At 45.9% G+C, this 21,636-nt stretch overlaps 1 protein-coding gene across 2 annotated transcripts in view; it reads right to left on the reverse strand.

The window, feature by feature from the left end:
- The window catches only part of WDR88 (WD repeat domain 88), a 45,050-nt gene that overhangs the window by 10,984 nt on the left and 12,430 nt on the right, over nucleotides 1-21,636 (reverse strand). Inside the window, exons 2-7 of one of the 2 annotated variants that reach the window (XM_060650922.3) lie at nucleotides 18,684-18,794; nucleotides 13,225-13,313; nucleotides 11,948-12,050; nucleotides 9,284-9,422; nucleotides 7,728-7,857; nucleotides 1,227-1,414 (exon numbers count right to left, since the gene is read on the reverse strand). In XM_060650922.3, the coding sequence (XP_060506905.2) occupies nucleotides 1,227-1,414; nucleotides 7,728-7,857; nucleotides 9,284-9,422; nucleotides 11,948-12,050; nucleotides 13,225-13,313; nucleotides 18,684-18,794 (760 nt within the window). The remainder of the gene's footprint in view (nucleotides 1-1,226; nucleotides 1,415-7,727; nucleotides 7,858-9,283; nucleotides 9,423-11,947; nucleotides 12,051-13,224; nucleotides 13,314-18,683; nucleotides 18,795-21,636) is intronic. The other variant, XM_060650923.3, reaches the window with a different exon arrangement.

Genomic DNA, 21,636 nt, shown 5'->3' on the forward strand with positions numbered 1-21,636 from the left:
CCAATATGCTAATTCACAAACACGGAATGTGTGAATAGCGATGATGTAAGTCTGAACCCCCAAAACAAGGACGGAAGCTGGTAGGACACCTCTTAATGGGGTCTGACTCACACAGACACTGCTTGTGAAGAGGAAGAGTTGTTCAAAGGCACTCTAGCATCTCTCAAGCCAGGCCCTGATTGCTTCTGTACTGGCAGGGTGCCCCTGACACACAGAATGAGCGCCACTCCCAAGAATGGAGGGGTCAAACATTTGGCTCCTGTGTGTCAAGAGTGGTCATTTCCTTCACTGAGGCTAGTGGCCTAAGGCTGCTTCCTGCCCTCACCCCTGTTTGCATCTATGCCCCTTCATTTGGCAACAACTCCCCAATTTCCCATGGGGAACACCCCTCACATACTCTTAGTCCCTCTGGTCAGGGGGTACTGACTTGAACCTGTAGCTCAAGGGGGTGGGGGTGGGCAAGTTACTCTCACCTAGCCAATCAGAGCTTCTCAGCCCCTGCTGAAATGATTGGTTCAGAGATGAGTGTGTGTCCCAAGCTGAGCCAATGAGAGACTTTCCTGGGACTTGTGCTGGTACCATCTAAAAGAAGGATCTCTCTCTGGGGCACCTGGATGGCTCAGTCAGATAAGCCTCCAGCTCTTGGTTTCAGCTTAGGTCTGGATCTCATGGGTTTGTGGGATCATGCCCTGCATCAGGCTCTGTGCTGACAGTGTGGAGCTTGCTTGAGATTTCAGTCTCTTCTCTCTCTCTGCCCCTCCCCAAACTCGTTCTCTCTCTCTCTCTCTCTCTCTCTCTCTCTCTCTCTCTCTCTCAATAAAGAAATAAACTTTAAAGAAGAAGAGGAGGAGAGGGAGAAGGAGAAGGAGGAAGAAGAAGAGGAGGAAGAATAAGGAGGAGAAGGGTCTCTCTTTCTCCAGGGTTGGCTCCCTGACAGCCTTGTCTGAGTGTCTGGACCCAGCCATGCCTACTCTTGGACTCTCGGGGGTTAATAAATATCTTTGGCGGCTAAGCCACATTAAGCTGAGTCTCTGTTACTTGCAAACTTGTATCTATGAATGTGCCTCTTGGCTTTTTTGTTCCCAGTGAAGATAAAACCACTTTCACCATTGGCATCGTGGGAAATTGCCTCTCTATACTAAGGAAAGTCCATGTGCACGGAACAGGAGGACATCTGCCCTAGCGCTCTGACAGGTGTAAAATCCTTCTATGTGTTAATTACTCACTGTCTCTGGCAAAGTGGCAGGAGCTCACAGAACCTTCATGGCCCTGCATCAGAGTCACACAGGCTCCGCAGTTTCGAAACTCCCCTGTATGGACATTCCATATTTTTAAGGTTTTATCCCAAGAGCTTGTACACAGGAAATGGCCACTGAAGGTGAAACAGCAGTTAGAGATTGCACTGGAATGTGCCCTGAAACACAGATGGAAGCGTGCACACATCAGCACTACACGCCTGGAGGATCTGAGGACGCACCTGAGGGGAGGGGCATTGGGGCTGCTCCCCGGTGACCTAACGGACCTCATTCCTTTGATCACTGCCTACCGTGGCCCGGATCTTAATTGCTCTAGGTCACGCTATTCCAGGACTTCTCAGTCGTGGCGATACTGACATTTTGTGCTGGGTAGTTCTCTGTGACAGGGGGTTGTCCTGCACATTGTAGGATACCTAGCACCATCCCTGGACTCTACCCACTAGATGCCCTACACCCAACCTGTGACAACTAAAATTGTCTCCAGATGTCGGCAAATTGTCCACCAGGGGAGAAAATTGCGCCTGGTTGAGAACCACTGCACCACTTAGAGCTACCTGAGACTTGAGGAGAAGAGCATCTGAAAATCTGTTAGTGGTGGTTAATAGAAGAACAGCCCTTCAGGTTTGGGTCACACTTACCAGGTGGGTTTCTCCAGCCCACCCTCCACTTCCTTTTCTCCAAGACACGGAGGCTTGGCTCCTCTCCCTGGTCCTCCTCCCCCACCCCTCTCCTACCACTTCCTCCTTCCCTTCCCAACTACTCTATCTTTTTTCTCTCCCTCTCTCCTCATTTGTCTTCAGTATCATTAGAGCATATTTTAACGTTGTGCATTTAATTAATAAAGTTTTGAGTTATCCATTCTCAATTTTTATACGTCCTTTTTAAAAGGGGGGGGGGATCTGTCAGACTTTTGCTGTTTTTGTTGTCTTTGTGATCTTTTGTGTTGTATTTTCCCCATGAATCTCACCTTCTGTTATAAACAGAGTTTTCAAGAGAACCTGTAAACATAAACAAGCATCTCTGAGTAGCCTGGATTATAAAATCCAGGAAAGCTTGGACAAAACTCTTTTCTAGAGCTCAGGTCAGAGTTTTGGACTGTATTTCAGTTCTTTGTAATGCACAGACCGAGTAAGATCAAAGGAGAAGAAATATTAACTCCTTAGAGGTGTCCAGGGTAAAACGTTCCAAATCCCTGTGGCTGTCAGGCTAAGAATCATCCCAGCATATACTGGAGATGGATAAAAAGCCTTCCCCACAATCCAGACACTGTTGTTGGGATTTAAACCAAGGCTATCTCTATTTTCCAGGATGGGGCTCTCATTTCCAATAAATTCCACTTCTCATAAAAGATCGTTGCACTTTGGGGCCCCTGGATGGCTCAGTCATTGAGCTCACTCGTTGAGCGTCCGACTTCAGCTCAGGTCATGAACTTAGGGTTCGTGAGTTCGAGCCCCACATCGGGCTCTGTACTGACAGCTCGGAGCCCTGGAGCCTGCTTCGGATTCTGTGTCTCCCTCTCCCTCTGTTCCTCCCCTGCTCTCACTCTGTCTCTCTGTCTCTCAAAAATAAATAAAGATTAAAAAATTTAAAAAAAAGAAAATATCATTGCACTTAGTACAAAAGTTTGGGGAAAGTGCTTGTATGGCACTTGTTTCTGGACAAGATGGAATCAATGCACTTCTTCCTATTCCTTCTGCTAAGTACACCTAACAATCTGGGCATTTGTAAAGCAAACGGAAGACTAGGAAAGATGGAGACAAGTAGGCAGACCAGCATGACATCTTAGGACCCAAGAATGACATATATATCCTATATATGAATGGCATATTCATATATCCTGGACTGAATACTGGAAAAGCTTGTAACCCAAAAAACAATGGGGACCATTAAAAGGAGCTCGAGAAAAGTCTGTTCTCCATAGCCAAAGGGATAGCCTAGCTAGACAGAAAACTTTTAGGCACTACCCACCTTCCTCTAGCCAAACATTCAGGATTTTATGATCCAGACTACCCAGAGATGCGTGTTTATGTTTATGCATCTCATCCCCACCCCTGTCAGCAAGGGCCCAAAAGGGACCTTGACTGCAACACTTTCCAGACTGTACTGAGGTGGCCTGTTAGAACAAGATTCTAAGACTGAGAGTTTCCTAATATAATTAATACACAACAAAATGTTGTGTACACAAAATGTACACAACACAACACAACAGAAATCACTCATCATACTAAGAGCCAGAAAAATCTCCCTGTGAATGAGAAGATTAATCAACAGATGCTCAACACTGAGATGACACAGATATTACAATTATCTGACAGGTATTTTTAAGCAGCCACCATAACAATGCTGTGATGGACAATTATGATCATGCTCAAAACAAATGAAAAGATGGAAAGTCTCAGCAAAGAAATAGAAGATGTGACAAAGAACCAAATGAAAATTTTAGAACTGAAAAATACGATAACCAAAATTAAATCAGTGAAAAAGACAGAGAAAAGAATCAGTGAATATGAAAACAGAATATAAATTAACCAGTTCAAAAAATAATTGACAGGAAAAAAAACAGCCTGAGAGACCTGTGGGACTATAACAAAAGATCTAAAATTTGTGTCCTTGGAGTCCCAGAGGGAAAGGAGAAAACAGTAGCACTGAAAAAGTAATCAAAGAGACTATGTCTGGGGGCACTTGGGTGGCTCAGTCAGTTAAGTATCCAACTCTTGATTTTGGCTCAGGTCATGATTTCAAGGTTCGTAGGTTCAAACCCTGTATTGGGCTCTGTGCTGACAGTGTGGAGCCTGCTTAGGACTCTCTCTCTCTCTCTCTCTCTCTCTCTCTCTCTCTTCCCCTCCCTTGTGCTCTTTCTCTCAAACATACATACATACACACATAAAAATAAATAAAAAAGTAAGTAAATAAATAAAAACATTTTAAAAAAGAGATTATGTCTGAAATTTTACCAATTTGGCAAAAGACATAAATCTTCAGATTCAAAAAGCTAAGTGAAACTCAAGTGGGATGAACCCCAAAAAATCTACACCCTGACACATCATAATTAAACTTCTAGTGCAAACCTTGATCTAGGGGTCCTGAGTTCGAGCCCCACACTGGGAGTAGGGATTACTTTAAAAATATTGAATTAAAGGGGCAACTGGGTGTCTCAGTCAGTTAAGTGTCCAACTCTTGGTTTCAGTTCAAGTCATGATTTCACCTTGCAGAGCCTTCTTGAGATACTCTCTCTCTCTCTCGTCCCCTTCTCCCTTTCAAAATAATAAACTTTAAAAATTAAACTAAATAAACACATCATTAAACTTTTGAAAACTTAAGACAAAGAAAAAAAATCTTGAAATTAGCAAGAGAGAAATGGCATCTTACCTATAGGAGAAAAACAATTTGAATGGCAGTAGATTCTTCATCAGAAACCATGAAGATCAGAAGAAAGTGACATGACAGATTTCTAATAAATGGGGGGAAAAATGTCAACCCTGATTTTTATATCCAGCAAAAATATCCTTTAAGAATGAAAGGGGAATCAAGACATTTTCAGATTAAGGAGAACTAAGATAATTTGTTGCCCTCAGAAGTATTCTAAAAGAATAGCTGAAAGGAATTTTTTTTAAACAGAAAGGAAATGGGAAAAGAAGGAAACTTGGACCATCAGAAAAGAGGACGGAACATGGTAGGCAAAAGTATGGATAAATACAATAGACTGCTCTTCTCTCTGGAGTTTTCTTAATTATGTTTGACATTTGAAGCCAAAAAAATATCACTTATTTATACTTACACCCTGTAAGTTTCCAAATAGGTTGAGACTGAATTTTTAAAATCCTTTAGCAAGACCAGCTAAGATAATTTGCAGGACCCAGTGCATGATTAAAATGCAAGGTCCCAGTTTCTCCAAAAGCTATAGATAGTATTACCATAGATCCAGAAAGCCCACTCCTAGGTATATAGCCAAAAGAACTGAAAGCAGGGACTTGAACAGATATCCATCTGCTAATGTCCATGACAGCACTATTCACAATAGCCAAAAGATAGAAGCAACTCAAGTGTCCCTCATAAACAAAATGTGGTACATACAAATAATGAAATATTGTTCTGTCATGAAAAAGGAATGGAGTTCTAATACATGCTACATGGGTGAATTTTACAAACAGGATGCTACGTGAAAGAAGGCAGACACAAAAGGTCAAGTAATGTATGATTGCATTTGTATGGAACATCCAGTACAGACAGATTCACAGAGCAGAAAGTAGAATACAGGTTGCCAGGGGCTGGGGTTGGAGGGAGTGGGGAATTACGGTTTAACGGACACGGGGTTCCTGTTTGGGTCATGAAAGGTAATGAAAGACAGTGGGGATGATTGCACAATATTGTAAATGTAATGAATGCCAGTGATTAACTTTAAATGGTTAAAATGAAAATTTTACTTTATGTGTAGTTTACCACAACTTAAAAGATAACAATGCGATAGCCTCCAAACCACTGTTCGCTTGAAATGGGTGAATTCTCTGCTGTGTGAATTCTATCTCAGTGAAGCTGTCAAGAGAGAAAGACAGGCAGGAAGGAAGGAAAGGGAAAAGTGATGGCTTCTGGGGAAACTGAATGGTTACAAGACAGGTAGGAGAGATTTTTCACTATATATCCTTTTGTTCCTTTTAAATTTTGTACTGTGTTGCATATTTTACATCTTCAAAAAGTAAATTACATATTTTTGAAATAAAAACATGCAAGGTCCCTTGTTCAAAAACTAAGAATTTAAGGACGTTGACAGCAGAGCATTAAATCAAGTGTGGGGCCCTCTGTGGGGCCCTGTGTAACTTCAGAGGCTGCAGCCCTGTCACTTGTCACCAAGAATCTTTGCCTTTATATTTTCTTGCTAAAAACTATTTCCAAAAAAAAAAAAATCACATATTTGGGTTGATCAAAAATACCAATAGGGTGCCTGGGTGGCTCAGTCAGCTAAGCGTCCAACTTCAGCTCAGGTCATGATCTCACAGTCCGTGAGTTTGAGCCCTGCGTCGGGCTCTGTGCTGACAGCTCAGAGCCTGGAGCCTACTTCGGATTCTGTCTGTCTGTCTGTCTCTCTGTCTCTGTCTCTGTCTCTCTCTCTGCCCCTCCCCCGCTCACACTCTCTCTCTCACTCTCAAAATGAATAAATATTTTTTTTAATTAAAAAAAAAATTTAATACCAATAGAGGGGTGCCTGGGTGGTTCAGCAGGGTAAGCATCTGACTCTTGGTTTTAGTTCAAATCATGATCTCACAGTTCGCAGGTTCGAGCCCCGCATCAGGCTCTGGGGTAACAGCATGGAGCCTGCTTGGGACTCTCTCCCTCTCTCTCTGCTCCTTCCCTGCTCTCTCTGTCTCTCTCTCACTCGCTCGCTCTCTCTCTCCCTTTCTCTCGAAATAAATAAATAAACCTAAAAAAATACCAATAAACATTTTGCTTGTTTCCCTTTCCACCTCCATGGGGAAAACAGAACAGCGTGGACTATGACACTTGCCCATAGCTGGAACTGCGGCCACCTCTGCTGTCTGCACCCCATCCCCCACTGGGCTAAGGAGGCGTTCCACAGCACCCCCACCCAGGTTTCCACAAGAGTCACTCTCAGTAACAGCACGTGTTGAGCACCCATTGTGTGGCCTGAGCTAAGGATCTCACTCAGATGTCACCTCTGCTCGGTCTGCAGGTGAGGAAACTAAGGTCCAAGGTCACACAGGATATGAACCTGCACACTCTTTTTTTTTTTAATTTTTTAATGTTTTTATTCATTTTTGAGAGACAGAGAGAGACAGCACTAGCACGGGAGGGGCAGAGAGAGACAAGAATCTGAAGCAGGCTCCAGGCTCTGAGCTGTCAGCACAAAGCCCAACGTGGGGCTTGAACCCATGAACCATGAGATCATGACCTGAGCCAAAGCTGGACGCTTAACCGACTGAGCCATCCAGACATCCCTGAACCTGCACACTCTTGACCCCTGGCCAGACACCCATGGGACAGCCTGGCCCAGTCCAGCAAGGCTCCTGATTGAGCAGAGCAGACAGGGTGACGGGGCACATACACATTCTGGGATCCTGACTCCAGGGCCTGTTGGAGAGGACTGGCCCCCCGCCTGGTGGTGGCCACCTGACAGGTAACCCTTGCAGCCCTGGATTATCAGCTCTTCCCATTTCACAGGAGACACTGGAAATTCACATTTAGGAGGGAGGTGGGGAGGCTCTGCACAATGTTTTCCAGCGTTGGCTCACATGGAAACAAACGCACCTGAGGCCTGTCCCTGCCCAGAGGCCACAGCTAGTGGTGTCCCCCCGCCCACCTCCCTCCTTCACTTTCTCCATCTCCAGCCTCCTCCGAGCACCTGTGACCAAGCTGGGGATGCCAGCTCACAGCTGAAGGTGTGCGGGCCAAATCCAGGAGGGTCTGAACGGGGACTCCAGCCCACCTCTCTGCTGCAGGATGGGGCCCCCCCCTCACTTGGTGATGGTGAGCAGCGTGGCTTGGGATGTGATATCCCAGATCTTGATGCTTTTGTCCAATGAGACGGAAGCCACCTTCTGGCTGTCGGGGTCAAAGCAGCATGCCGTGAGAGACCGGCTGTGATGATCTGAGGCACAGGGAAAGTGATTCATCACTTGACATTCCACATTCCAGGCCACGAGCTCCACGTGGCCCAGAAGCTCACACTACTCCCCCAGACTGAGACAGTACTACAGAAACACGAATCCCAGTTTCACGAGGGACTCCTCACCTGCACAGACATTTCCCAGGCGCCTACTGTGTGCCAGGCTGAGAAGAAGAAGCATGAACAGAGCTCCCGGTCTAATGGAGAGACGCCTTGTGCAAGCTACAACCCACAGGTGTCAGGGGCCACGAGTGGTCATGGTTCCTGGTCAACAGATGGCTGGCCCAGCCCTGACAGGTCGAGGAGGGGCGCTAAAAGTTAGCAGGGGAAACAGAATAGGAAGAGGGCTCCCAGCAGAAGGAACACGTGCACAGGCCTGGAGGTTGGACAGAGCGTGGAAAAGTGTGGGGTGCAACTAGAACCTAGAGGGGGAGGATGGGTAGAGTATGAGGGGACACAGGAGAGGGGAGGGGCAAGCCGTGGGGCCGTGCACACGCCACAGATCTGTGCTGATAAACATAAACACAAGGTGCACATGGGAAGTAGGATTGGGGTGTGCACACACACATGCCCACACACACTCACAGAGGTCGGGAAGGCCACCCAGTAACATGTTGTTCATAATAGACACCCCCACGGAGGAGACAGGACACACACAGCAGCCTTGTGCTTTTTACTTTACATACTTACCAAATGTTTTACAACGATTGCATATTTTTTAATGTTTTATTTTGAGATAACTGTCAACTTGCATGCCCTTGTGAGGAATAACACTGAGAGAGTCTATGTGCCTGTCACCCAGTTTCCCCCGACAGAAACACCTTGCATAACTATCATACAGTATCACAACCAGAAAATTGACATCTGATGATTATTATCTTTATATATATATTTATTTTAAGTTTATTTATTTTGAGAGAGAGAACACAGGGGAGAGGGGGGAGAGAAAGAGAGAGAGAGAGAGAGAGAGAGAGAGAGAACCCCAAGCAGGCTCCGTGCTGTCAGCCCCATGCCAGTCTCAGGGCTTGATCTCACAAAGCGTGAGATCACGACCTGAGCCAAAATCAATCGACTGAGCCTTCCAGGTGCCCCTTTCATCTTTATATTTTAAAAATACATATAAAAATACTATAAAGCCTGAGCCTCCGCTCAGTAAAAGATTGGGCTTTAAACGTCTGCATGACATTGAAACAGAACACTTTTTCACTTATTACAAACAGGGTTAATCATAAAAGCCTTAACCGATGATGGTTTTAGCTGCTGGTGTTCTATCAATGAGTGTCTATCTGTAATGATGCCGCTCATTACAGCTTCACCAAATAAGGCAATCAAAAGTCACTGTCAGTTAAGTGACAAGCAGTTGTTACCATCGCAGACAGAACAGAGCAGGGAGCCCATGCAAACTCACTTTTGATGTGTGACACAGTGGTGGCGTTTTCCGCATCTGTTATACAGATTCCGCGATCCACGTCCAAGGCTGAGACCACGTATTTGCCATCAGGAGAAAGTTTACAGGAGGCTATGAAGGTTTCATGATTGATCTTCCACTGAATAAGGCAACAATCAAAAGGTTGTTCTCTCTCTAGCCCAGCTGTCCAGTAGAACTTTCTGTGATGACAGAAATGTTCCATCTAGGTACTATCCAATATACTAGCCTCTGGCCACATGTGGCCGTTGAGTTCTTGTAATGGGCTAGAGCAGGTAAGGAACTGAATTTTTAAGTTCGTTTAGTTTTAACTAATTAAATTAATAAATGCAATTCATTAAGCTGTCTCCAGGACAGATGGACAAGGACAGGTAGAGCGGCTAATGGAACTGGCAGCAAGGTTCTAGTAATGACCAACTTCACTCCTGTTCAGTTTGGTAAACAAGTGTTTATTAAGTATCTGCCATGTGCCCAGCACTGTGGACAAGACACTGCAGCCCAGTCCCTTGGGCATCTCACAATCCCTTGGGACAGGCTGGCACCAAACCCCAACAAGGGGACACTGAGCTGCTCCGCATTCTAGGAAAGGAGGATCTCTCTGTAGGTTATAAATTATGGTATTGCCATTGTGACAGCTTTAAAATATGCCCGCAAATCCTTTGACAGTCCTCCCTCCAAAAGGTGCAGCCTAATTCCCCACCCCTTGTGTATGGGCTGGACTTGGTGACTCACTTCTAATGAATAGAATATGGCAGAAGTGACAGCATGTGACTAGGTCATAAAAGAAACCATAGCTTCCTCCTTGCTCTCTCTTGGATCACTTACTCTGAGGGAGTAAACTCAAGCAGCCCTATGGAGACACCCAAGTGGAGAGCAACTGAGGGCTCCTGCCAAAAGCCATGTGGGTGCACCATCTTGGAAGATGAGCCCCAGTTGAGCCTTCAGATGACCTTAACCCCAGATGACATCTTAACTGTGACCTCACAAGAAACTTGAACCGGGGTCCCTGGGTGGCTCAGTTGGTTAAGCGTCCGACTCTTGGTTTTGGCTCAGGTCATGATCTCATGGTTCATGAGTTGGAGCCCCACATTGGGCTCTGTGCTGACAGCATGGAGCCTGCCTGGGATTCTCTCTCTCCCTCCCTCTCTGCCCCTCCTCTGCTCTCTCTGTGTCTCAAAATAAATAAACTTAAAAGAATTTTTTTTTAAATAAGAAACTTGAACCAGAACCACCCAGCTAAGTGGCTCCTAGATTTCTGACTGTCAGAAACCACGAGATAATAAGTGTTTGTTGTTTCAAGCTGTTAAGTTTTGGCCTAATCTGTCAAGCGGTGGTGGAGAACTAATTCAGCTCTGTAGTTGGCAAGTGGCATGGATCATTGTGCAACAAAAATAAATAAAAGTACTGTAAAGAAGTTTAAAGAAGAAAAAGAAAAGCACCTCAAATAGAAAAACTGGCTAGAGACAAGAGCAGGAAATTTACAAGAGAAGAAATAAACATTTGGAAAAATGCTCAAAGTCAGGAGTAATCAATGTTCGTCTCATTTTTCATCTACCCAAACTGGCTAAAAAAATTTTTTTTTTAAATCATGATATCTGGCATGAAGAGGGTGAGCTCTCTTCCAGTGCCTTGGATATGAGTTGGCACAGATGTCTAGATGACAATTTTTAAAACGGCATGTTTCTATATCAAATTAGCAGTCAAATCCAGCTCTATTTCCTTAAAAATATTGGATCCTAGGTATCAAAAGTTATATGCAAAGTTTCCTCATTGTAGCATCGCTCATGATAGGGAAACGTGAAAACAGCCCCAGTGTCCCATAACGGGATGGTGAAACACAGCCTGACTTATCCATACCACGGAATCCATGCATCCATTACGAAGGATGACATTGGTATATACTTACTTACCCATTTGTTTTTAAGTGGTGAAAAAAAAAAAAAAGTCAAGATCCAGAAGTATGCACAGGATCATGCCATGTTGTTAACAACATATTTGCCTGTGTTCATATGGAAATGTACGCAGACACAGGAAAAGAGATGCCAAGTTATTAACTATCACCTCTGGGGTTTTTACAGTGAAATAAACTGATCTTTGCACTAAGAAGAAAAGAGGAGCAAAGGGGAGCATTCAGGAGCTCCCTGGGGAGCCCCTTGGGCAGGGCCAGGGCTGCCTGGGCACCAGACAGAGAGAGAGGGAGTCTCAGGCTGGTTTGGATGGATGGATGGATGGATGGATGGATGGATGGATAGATGGTGGCCCCTCCAGGATGGGGAGAGGACGCTCCCCTGGACACTCGTGGCCTTTGTCCCATGGCCTCAGCTCTGCTTCCCGCCCCATCAAATCCCAACACCCCGCAGAGGAGGGTCTCTTTTCCCATGCAGTTCCCTCAGCCTTGAATTCGATGGTCCTTTCTCCCCGACCGCGAGTGACCCTTGCTTCTTTTGGATATCCAAACTCTTCCCATCCCTCCAGCAAAAGCACCAAGAAGCTTTCCTTCCTGGACACCCACCCGCCATCATCTGGTGTCCCTGAGACAACCTCCTTTTCTGAAAGACTGCTTTCCCTTCCCACCCCAGGCCCAGCCCAAGGCCCCCAAAGCCCAGTCAAGACCCCGTGCTGCCACGCTGGGCGGGGCACACTCACCAGCAGCTTGCCTGTCTCAAGGTCCCAAGCCCTCACTGCTTTGTCATAGGACGCTGCAATAATTCTGCCAAGAAAATGACGCAGACAGTTATGGCTACAGGTTCTATGGAAAAAAAAAAAAAAAAAAAACCACCTGGAAATTTCTTCATAGAAAATTTCTATAACTTAGGACCAAGGTTGCAAGTAATACCTGAATCTTTCTCGAGACGCTCCCGGCCCCCTCCATGAGCCTCACTGAAAACAGACAGACCCTAACACCGAGGCATTACCGCATGCCCTTCCTGAATCCCTCAGCCACCCAGATGTGTTCTTTCATATTTAGGGCATTAAAGGGACCGTGTCTTCTCTTCTGGGAATGACTGTCTTCTTCTGAGGGGATACCTACGGCTCACACGGACCCACTGTTTCCTTCTCTGCTCACGTCTTGTTACAGGAAAACACTTTGACAGCTCAGTTTGTTCTGAAATGTTCTCTTTTACACCTAGTAAAAATAACATAGCTGTACCTTTGTACATAATAATATACATGTATCTTTCTTCCGTTGCATGCTTCCGTGGTAATCCGTGTCCCCCATATCACGTAATTTTCCAATACTAGATTTTACTAGTTTTGTAACTGCTGGATAAAAGTAAATCTAGGGGCGGCCTGGGCGGCTCAGTTGGCTCAGTGTCTGACTTCGGCTCAGGTCATGATCTCACAGCTCGTGAGGTCGGGCCCCGCATCGGGCTCTCTGCTACCTGCATGGAGCCTGCTTTGGTTCCTGCCTCCCTCCCACTCTGCCCCTCCCGAGCTGTGATTTCTCTCTGTCTCAAAAATAAATAAAAACATAAAAAAAAAGATTTTTAAGTAAATCTATTTTAAAGCAAACCCCTTGTTTTAAAGGCCCATTTCACCTGCTCATGAGGGGCTTAAGCAAATGTCTCCCAGAGGCTCTTGTGTGCACGCGGCTGCCTCCCAGCTGGGGCATGCCTGCCTCCGTTTCCCCGGTGAGATGCTGCCTGGGCCTCAATGGCCAGTGACCCCTCACAGCATCCACAGCCCACAGGTGTAACTACGGGAAGAGAATGCAGACTGGCTTTGTCTTAGCCACAATACTTGTTGTCTTTTTAGCGCTTTGAATTTGCAAAGAGTTGTCACATCCCCTTGACTCTTACAGCGAAACGTGGAAACCGTGGGGACATATATGGGAGAACGGGAGTGTATTTGCCCATAAAACAGAAAGTCGTCCCTGGCCTGCCTCCTCACTCCTGACCCGTGCAAGACGAGGGAAAGGTCACCTTTTGCTGTCAGCCGTCACGCTGCACTCTAAAACAGGAGCATTGGGCCTGTGCTCAAAATCCCGAATGACTGAGCCATCCACAGCATCCTCAAATCAACAGGAGAGAGGGAGAGAGAGGTCACTGAGCCGTTGGTGCAAGTCGTGAACTGAGCTCAAGGGCAGCCCCGAGCTCGTCTAAGCGGCAAAGTATGAGAACCTGTGGTCTTATGTCCCTCACCTTGCTCAAGAGGGCAAAAGGACTTCCCAGCCTCTTCCCCAGAGCAGCAAGGACACCCTGCCACCCACAGTATCCCTGGGAAACTCCCCCTCAACTGCACAGGCACCAGACGGCAACGGGCCACTCTGGGGACAGAGCTGCAGACAATTTTCTCCAACGCTACTGGCCGAAGAGGCTTTGCAGAATCCGCAAGACCTTTCAAGAACTTTTTAGAAGTTCACACCCTTTGACCCAGCAATTCTTCTAGTCAGAACTGTGGTCACAAGGACTTAAGCGTGAAAGGGTTCGCCACGTGGGTGAGAGGGGAGGCTAAACACACGAGGTACCGGTCACTGTCACCTCCAGGGAGCGGTTAAGACCAATCCCAGCATGCCAGCAGTGGGGCGCCAGCGACTGTTAGCATGTCGACGGTTAATAACTAGAGAATAGGGGCGCCTGGGTGGCTCAGTTGGCTGAACGTCCAACTTCAGCTCAGGTCATGATCTCGTGGCTCGTGAGTTCGAGCCCTGCATCGGGGCTCTCTAATGTCAGGGCAGAGCCTATTTCAGATCCTCTGTCCCCCTCTCTCTGCCCTCCCCCACTGTGCTCTCTCTCTCTCCCTCAAAAATAAACAAACATTAAAAAAAAAATAACTACAGGGGCACCTGGGTGGCTCAGTCAGTTAAGCATCCGACTTCAGCTCAGGTCATGATCTTGCTGCTCGTGGGTTCGAGCCTCACATCCAACTCTGTGCTGACAGCTCAGAGCCTAGAGCCTGCTTTGGATTCTGTGTCTCCCTCTCTCTCTGCCCTTCCCCCGCTCATGCTCTGTCTCTTTCTCTCTCTCTCAAAAATAAATAAACATTTAAAATTTTTTTAAAAAATAACTAGAGAATATGATGAGAACAAAGCCAGGTAAAAACTAGATAACATGAGGGGAATAAAACAGGGTGCCGAAGTGAAAAGTGCCCATTATGGCAGAGATGAAATATTTTCAGTAAGAAATGTGCCAACATGGGAATGCAAGCTGTTGCAGCCACTCTGGAAAACAGTATGGAGGTTCCTCAAAAAACTAAAAATAGAACTACCCTATGACCCAGCAATTGCACTAGTAGGCATTTGTCCAAGGGATACAGATGTGCTGTTTCGAAGGGACACATGCACCCCCATGTTTATAGCAGCACTATCAACAATAGCCAAAGTATGAAAAGAGCCCAAATGTCCATCGATGGATGAATGGACAAAGATGTGGTATATATATATGATGGAGTATTACTCGGCAATCAAAATGAATGTAATCTTGCCATTTGCAACTACGTGGATGGAACTAGAGGGTATTATGCTAAGGGAAGTTAGTCAGAGAAAGACAAAAATCATATGACTTCACTCATATGAGGACTTTAAGAGACAAAACAGATGAACATAAGGGAAAGGAAACAAAAATAATACAAAAGCAGAGAGGGGGACAAAACATAAGAGACTCTTAAATATGGAGGACAAACAGAGGGTTACTGGAGGGGTTGTGGGAGGGGGGATGGGCTAAATGGGTAAGGGGCATTAAGGAATCTACTCCTGAAATCATTGTTGCACTATATGCTAATTTGGATGTAAATTTTAAAAACTAAAAAATAAAATTAAAAAAAAAAGAAAGATGCCAACAGCTTTTCGGGATAAGTAGGGGTGGAAAGTCCCCTTGAAAAGCAGGTTACTGGTAAGATAATGAATTCCGAGAAAGGTCTTGAGTTGCTAGGTGAAAATATGATGCACGGTTCAGGAGCTTCAGGCCAACCAGGGCAGGCCTGTGACAACACTTCCTGATATGCAGCAACCACTTTGCATGAAGAGCCCAAGTCATGCTGGGGCAAGGGAGGGGGGGGCAAAGGACCCTGTGTCAGGGGTCCCCAAGACCACCCCCAGGTTCAGTGATCCTCCAGGATTCACAGGGCTCCACAAATAGTCATATCCACGCTAAGATTACAGCAAAGGACACAAAGCAAAATCAGCAAAGGGACAGGGGCATGGGATGAAGTCCAGAGAGAACCAGACACAAGCTTCCAAGAGTCTCTCCCAGTGGATCACACAGGACATGCTTAATTCCTCCAGCAACCAGTTGTAACAGCACGTGTGACGTGTTGTCTTTCGGGGAGGTGTGCCTGAGTCTTGGGGCCCAGGGTTTTGGGGGGATTCTCTGGCATACACCAAATCCAGACTCCAGAAGCAAAGCAAGTCCTCAGCATAAACCACATGGCTTGCACCAACAGGGGTTTATGGGTACAGTGAGCCCTCTTTGACACTTGGGGGAAGTTTCCCGATCGTAGGATACCATTTACCAGTCGGGCTCCCAGATGCCGGCCAAGCCAGCCTCACCAGCAGTCTCAGACCTGCTATGTGAACTCTTTTCTGCACAGACCCAGACCCTCAACCCCCGTTCCAAACAGTGGGCTTGTGTTTGGGTAACCCAGCAGGCCCTAATCAGAGGCAGGAAGAGACACCAGGAATCCAAAGAGGAACACACCAGGACAGGACACACCCAGGCTGCAGCCCCCCTGGCAGGTGCATTGCTCTGGCACAAACACAGAACTAAGCAAATGATCACAGTGGGGCCTGGGACTGCAGTTTGCGCAAGAACCAGTGTCCATGGGGTCCATGTGCAACTTCAGCATTCAGTAGTGACACCTTATGGCCAAGAGGAGGAACGACTACAGGCCGATAACCCTCTTGGAAAATGTGCACCTCTTAGAAAATGTGAAGGGAATCCTTTGGCAAGAGATCTATAGCAAACAAGCCAGATTTTGTTAGTGAATTCCAAAGACGGTGGGAAAGTCTCTGTTTTGTACTGAATGTTTCTTGAAATGAACGGGCCATTGGTCAGGGGCATGGGAAGGAAATAATTGAAAGCTCCCTCTTCACCTAGCATTTGGAAGCAGGAACCCCTCTGTGGACTCAGATAATTCAAGGCAGGGATACTGGTCAGACTTCAAATGAATGGGAAAGAACGGGCACCAAGAAATAGTTGTAAAAATAAGGCAAATGTGATAATATCCGTAGCCCAAGTTTATTGTGGTTATGTAAACAGCATTTCTTTATGGTCTCAATTTCATAAACATGCATATATGTGTGTGAACAAGAAAAAAAAATAGACATATACTCCTCCAACATTTTCACAGCAATTAACTCCAGAGTCGTGAAATGATGGCTCTCGCTTCTTCTTTGTACCGTGAAAAAAACCACCAAAGCTGTTATCTCTTAATGACTAGAAAGAGGTGTGCCCATACATTAGAGGGATGTCACGTGCAGGATAGAGAGTGATTTCGTCCCCACTTCTTCTTACAGGTATGGACTTTCCAAATTATTCACAATGGTCCACAGTGGGGGTGAAGGGAGCTTTCAAAAGATTAAATCGGGTGTTTGGGTTCCAGGCGGAGCTGAGAGGAGGGATGGGAGATGGGAGGTGACAGGAGTGGGAAGAGAAAGGAGAAGCAAGGGGACATTTTGGCCAAGATACTGCAACGGGAGAAGGCAGTGTGCGGGGCAATGGCTGAGTCATCTACCCCAGGGAGGGTTCGAGAATGTCAGCTGTGCAGGGGCAGGGACAGCCACAGGAGGAGGCAGCCAAAGGGCAAAGATGGGGAAAAGAGAACCAGGAGGAGGAAAGAGGGCTTCTTGGAGGAGGTGTCAATGGCGCAGCCAAGACAGACGACTGGCGACTGAGGGGGAAGAAAGGAGGGAGGGCAGCGACCTGGAGAAAGTGGCAGAAACCGGCAAGGCCGTGAGCGAGGCTGGTATCAGGACACTCGGACAGGCCGAAGTGACCGCATCCTAGATACAGCAGCATGGACTAGGCAGCCAGGCCACTGTGGGGAACCAGAGACATCTCAGTGGGTGGTCTTTAATCTTGGGGCAAGAGAAACAGGCATATTTCCTCTTTCAGAGACAAGAGATTTTTGGCCCAAATAGACAGAAACTCCTGTGACTCCCTCCACTGGTGCCGAAGGCAAGAAGAAAGTGGAGAAGATGTGCAGCTGGCCAAGCAGGAGGCACACCTGGAAAGCTGCCCTCTTGCTCCCCTGGGTGATGACAACGAGCAGAGCCCCCTCACCATCTCACCTCAGATGGTTGAGAAGCGGTTTGAGGCTCTCAGAGGAACCAGTTTTCCCAGGAAGAGATTTGGGGCTGGGAGAGTGGATTTTCTAAGGGCCAGAGTAGAGGTGAGGAGTGGATGTCTGTTGGGGCCAGGAATTGGCCGGGCAGGCCCCAGGGTAGCCCCCGCATGCAGCTGGACCTGGAAAGTTTCAAGGAGGCCCTGGAGGTCATGTAACCACCCAGGGTCACAGAGCTGAACCACTTGGACAATCCCCAAACCCTCCTGCCTAATCTGCCTGGCCTTGGTGCCCACTGATGACACAGAAGGTGACCTCTGTGGTCATCTGGAGGGTGAGGGGCTATCTTCCACCTGATTACCCAGGCCAGAACCCAGGAACCAGCCCAGACTTACTTCTGTCCCCTCCCACCCCTGAAGCCAGAGGAGACGGCAAAACTCAGAACGGACTGTCCTCCCCCCTGGGCCAAGCTCCAGCCACAGAGTCATCTGTGGCCTGGCTCCAATGGCATTGTCATCTCCCATTCCTGCTCCCGCATCAACCCCCCGTGATGGGCCAGCAGTGCCCCCAGACAGCCCTCCCAGGGTCACTGGCTATGCGCAGAGGCTTTGGAAGAGTTCTCAGTGCCACGTCTCCGCAACCTCATATGACCGTCACGCCCCTGCTTCCTGAACCTTGGGGCACTGATCCGTGCTCCAGCCTGCCCCTTCCAACCACCGCTCATGGACAGGTCCCAGGCCTGGCCACTTTTCTGTCTTCTGCAACCACCTAAGCCTGGCCATACCATCTCTATGGATGAAAGTGAATTTTCCAAATGAGAAGGAGACCCAAAGAGATGTCACAGCTCAGAGATCTCAGGCGCGCCCTAGGCACCGCTGGGGCCATCCCACAATAGGTGGGGAGTTCCAGCGCAGTGGTCCCTGCCCCCTGCTCCTCCTGCTTCCAAATCAACAGGCTGACTACAACAAACTCATCTCTCTCCACTGGCTTGACACTAGGGCGGAACCCTCACTTTGCTTCTTTTTCTTGCATTTTGCGCAGAAAGTTCTTTCCAAATCTTTGGGATCCTTGAGTGTCTGGGAACTCAGTATTGGCGATCTCTCCACAAGATATGGGAAAGCTTATGGGATATTTTCATCCCACCTAATGCCGGGCCACCTACCCACAGCTTCACAGTGCAGTCATAGGAGCCACTGAGGAGCTTTGTGTCATCCACACAGAAGTTACAGGAACTCACAATGTGACTGTGTCCCTTCATAATTTTAAATGGGATCTGAAAAAAGGATAGATTGAATGAGTTCAGCAAGTTACAAAATACAAGATCAACATCAAAGAGTCAATTGTTTTTCTATACACTCACAGTGAACAATCTGGGAGGGAAAAACCCTAAGAAAAGAAATTCTTTTTAAAAAAATTTATGTTCAAGTTAGTTAACATACAGTGTAGTCTTGGCTTCAGAAGTAGAACCCCATGATTCATCTCTTACATATAATACCCAGTGTTCACCTCAAAAAGTGCCCTCCTTAATGCCCATCACCCATTTAACCCACCCCAGTCCAGGAATCCTGTTTGTTCTCTGTATTTACGAGTCTCTTATGGTTTGCCTCCATCTCTGTTTTTCATTCCTTTCCCCTATGTTAATCTGTTGAGTTTCTTGAATTCCACATGAGTGAAACCATAGCATAGTTGCCTTTCTCTGACTGACCTATTTCGCTTAGCATAACACCCTCCAGTTCCATCCGCATTGTTGCAAATGACAAGATTTCATTCTTTCTCATCACCGAGTAGTATTCCATTGTATATATGTACCACATCTTCTTTATCCATTCATCATTCAGTGGACATTTGGGCTCTTTCCATAATTTGGCTATTGTTGATAGCACTGCTATAAACATTGGGGTATATGTGCCCCTTCAAATAAGCATTTTTATATTCTTTGGATAAATTCCTAGTAGTGTAATTGCTAGGTCATAGGGTAGTTCTATTTTTAATTTTTTGAGGAACCTCCATACTGTAGAAAAAAATCCATTTATAAAGGCATCAAAATAGGAATAAATTTAACAAAAAAGTATAAAACTTATACTTTGAAAATCACAAAGCATTATTGAAAGAAATCATAGCAGACCCAAATACATGGAAAAGCATCCCATATTCATGGATTAGCTATTAGCTTACTATTGTTATAAAACTTATACTTTGAAAATCACAAAGCATTGTTGAAAGAAATCAGAGCAGACCCAAATACATGAAAAACCATTCTACACTCATGGATTAGCTGTTAGCTGTCTATTGTTAAGATGAAAATACCTTCCAAAATGATCTACAGATTCAGCACTATGCCGTCAAAATTCCAGCTGAATTTTTTTTCCAAAATTCACAAGCTGATCCTCAAACTTATATGGAAACTCAAGCAAAGCAAAACAGCCTAAATAATCTTGTAAAAGAACAAAGCTTGAGTACTCACAATTCCCACTTTAAAAACTCAGTACCTACAAAAAGTGACCGTTATCAAGACACTCTAGAACTGACATAACAACAGACATATAGGTCTATAGACCTGAACTAAGAACCCAGAAATAATCCCTCATATTTTAGGTCAATTGCTTCCTCAACAAGAGTGCTAAATAATTGAAAATGGAAAGATTAGTCTTTTCAACAGATCATGCAGACACAAATAACATCCACCTGCAAAAGAACAAAGTTGGACCATTGCCTCACGCCATATATAAAAATGAACTCAAAATAGATCAGAGTTCTAAATGTGAGAACTAAAGCCACATGCTCTTAGAAAAAAACATAGTTGCACATCTTCTGAACTTGCATTAGACAGTGGTTCCTTAGCTACAATACCACAAGCACAGGCAGCAGCAACAATGACAAGGTAAAGTGGGCATTATCAAAATTAAAAATTCTTGCGCGTCAAAGGACACCATCAGGAAGGCGAAAAAACCAATCCACACGATGGAAATCATACAAATCATATATCAGATAAGGGACTTATCTGATACATAATACATAAAGAACCCTTAAAACTCAACAATAAAAACACAAACAACCCAATTTAAAAATAGGCAGAAGATCCGAATAGGCATTTCTCCAAAGAAGATATGTCAATGAGCTCCAGTGCATGGGAATGTGCTCAAAAATCAGGTAATAACAAGTGTTGACAAGAATGTGGAGAACTCTGAACTCTCACACATGGCTGGCGGGGATGTATAATGGTGTGCTCCTTTGGAATATAGTTCAGTAACTCTTTAAAAAGTTAAAACATATGCGTTGGGGCACCCAAGAGGCTCAGTCGGCTAGGCGTCTGACTCTTGATTTCGGCTCAGGTCATGATCTCGTGGTCCATGAGTTCGAGCCCTGCCTCGGGTTCTGTGCCGACAGCTCAGAGGCTGGAGCCTGCTTCCGATCCTGTGTCTCGCTCTCTCTCTGCCCCTCCCCCGCTTGCGCTCAGTCTCTTGCAAAAATAAACATTTAAAAAAAAGAAAGAAAACGTATGCCCACACAAATAGTTGAACACGAGTATTCACAGCAGTATCATTCATAATGATAAAAAAATGGACATAATTCGAATATCCATCCACAGATGAACAGATAAAATGAGGCATATTCACATAATGAAATATTACTAGGCAATACAAAAGGAATGAAGACTTCTCATTTCTGGTCTGCCATGTAATAAGCTGGGAAGCCACCACGTCATCCTCACAACAAATTAAAACCCAAGCAAACTGAAAAATCAACAACTCTTCCTACATTCCTCAGACAAGTGAGGTCACAGAGCGGACTGCTGCTCCCAAAACTGGAGAGACAGAGGCCAATACAAAGAATCCCAAGTTACAGAGCAGAAATCCAAGGGCAGCAACCTCCATGGCAACGAGTCCCAGGACAGGGAAACCTGACTTATAACTGACAAATTGCTGGAGACTCCATGTGGACAACTTAGAGAGTTGAAAACTCCAGGGGGACCCAGTGGTGAGGGACCTTCACATCTATGTTAATAAATGTCTCCCCTAGCACCTGGTCCTCACAATGACTATAAGAGAAAAATCCCCTCGTGCTTCTGGCTGGGGGAGGAGGGGAGGAGGGGAAAGGAATCATATTGAAATATT

This window comes from Panthera onca, chromosome E2 (assembly GCF_046562875.1).
Source record: "Panthera onca isolate mPanOnc1 chromosome E2, mPanOnc1 haplotype 2, whole genome shotgun sequence".
In the NCBI taxonomy this organism is placed as follows: domain Eukaryota; kingdom Metazoa; phylum Chordata; class Mammalia; order Carnivora; family Felidae; genus Panthera; species Panthera onca.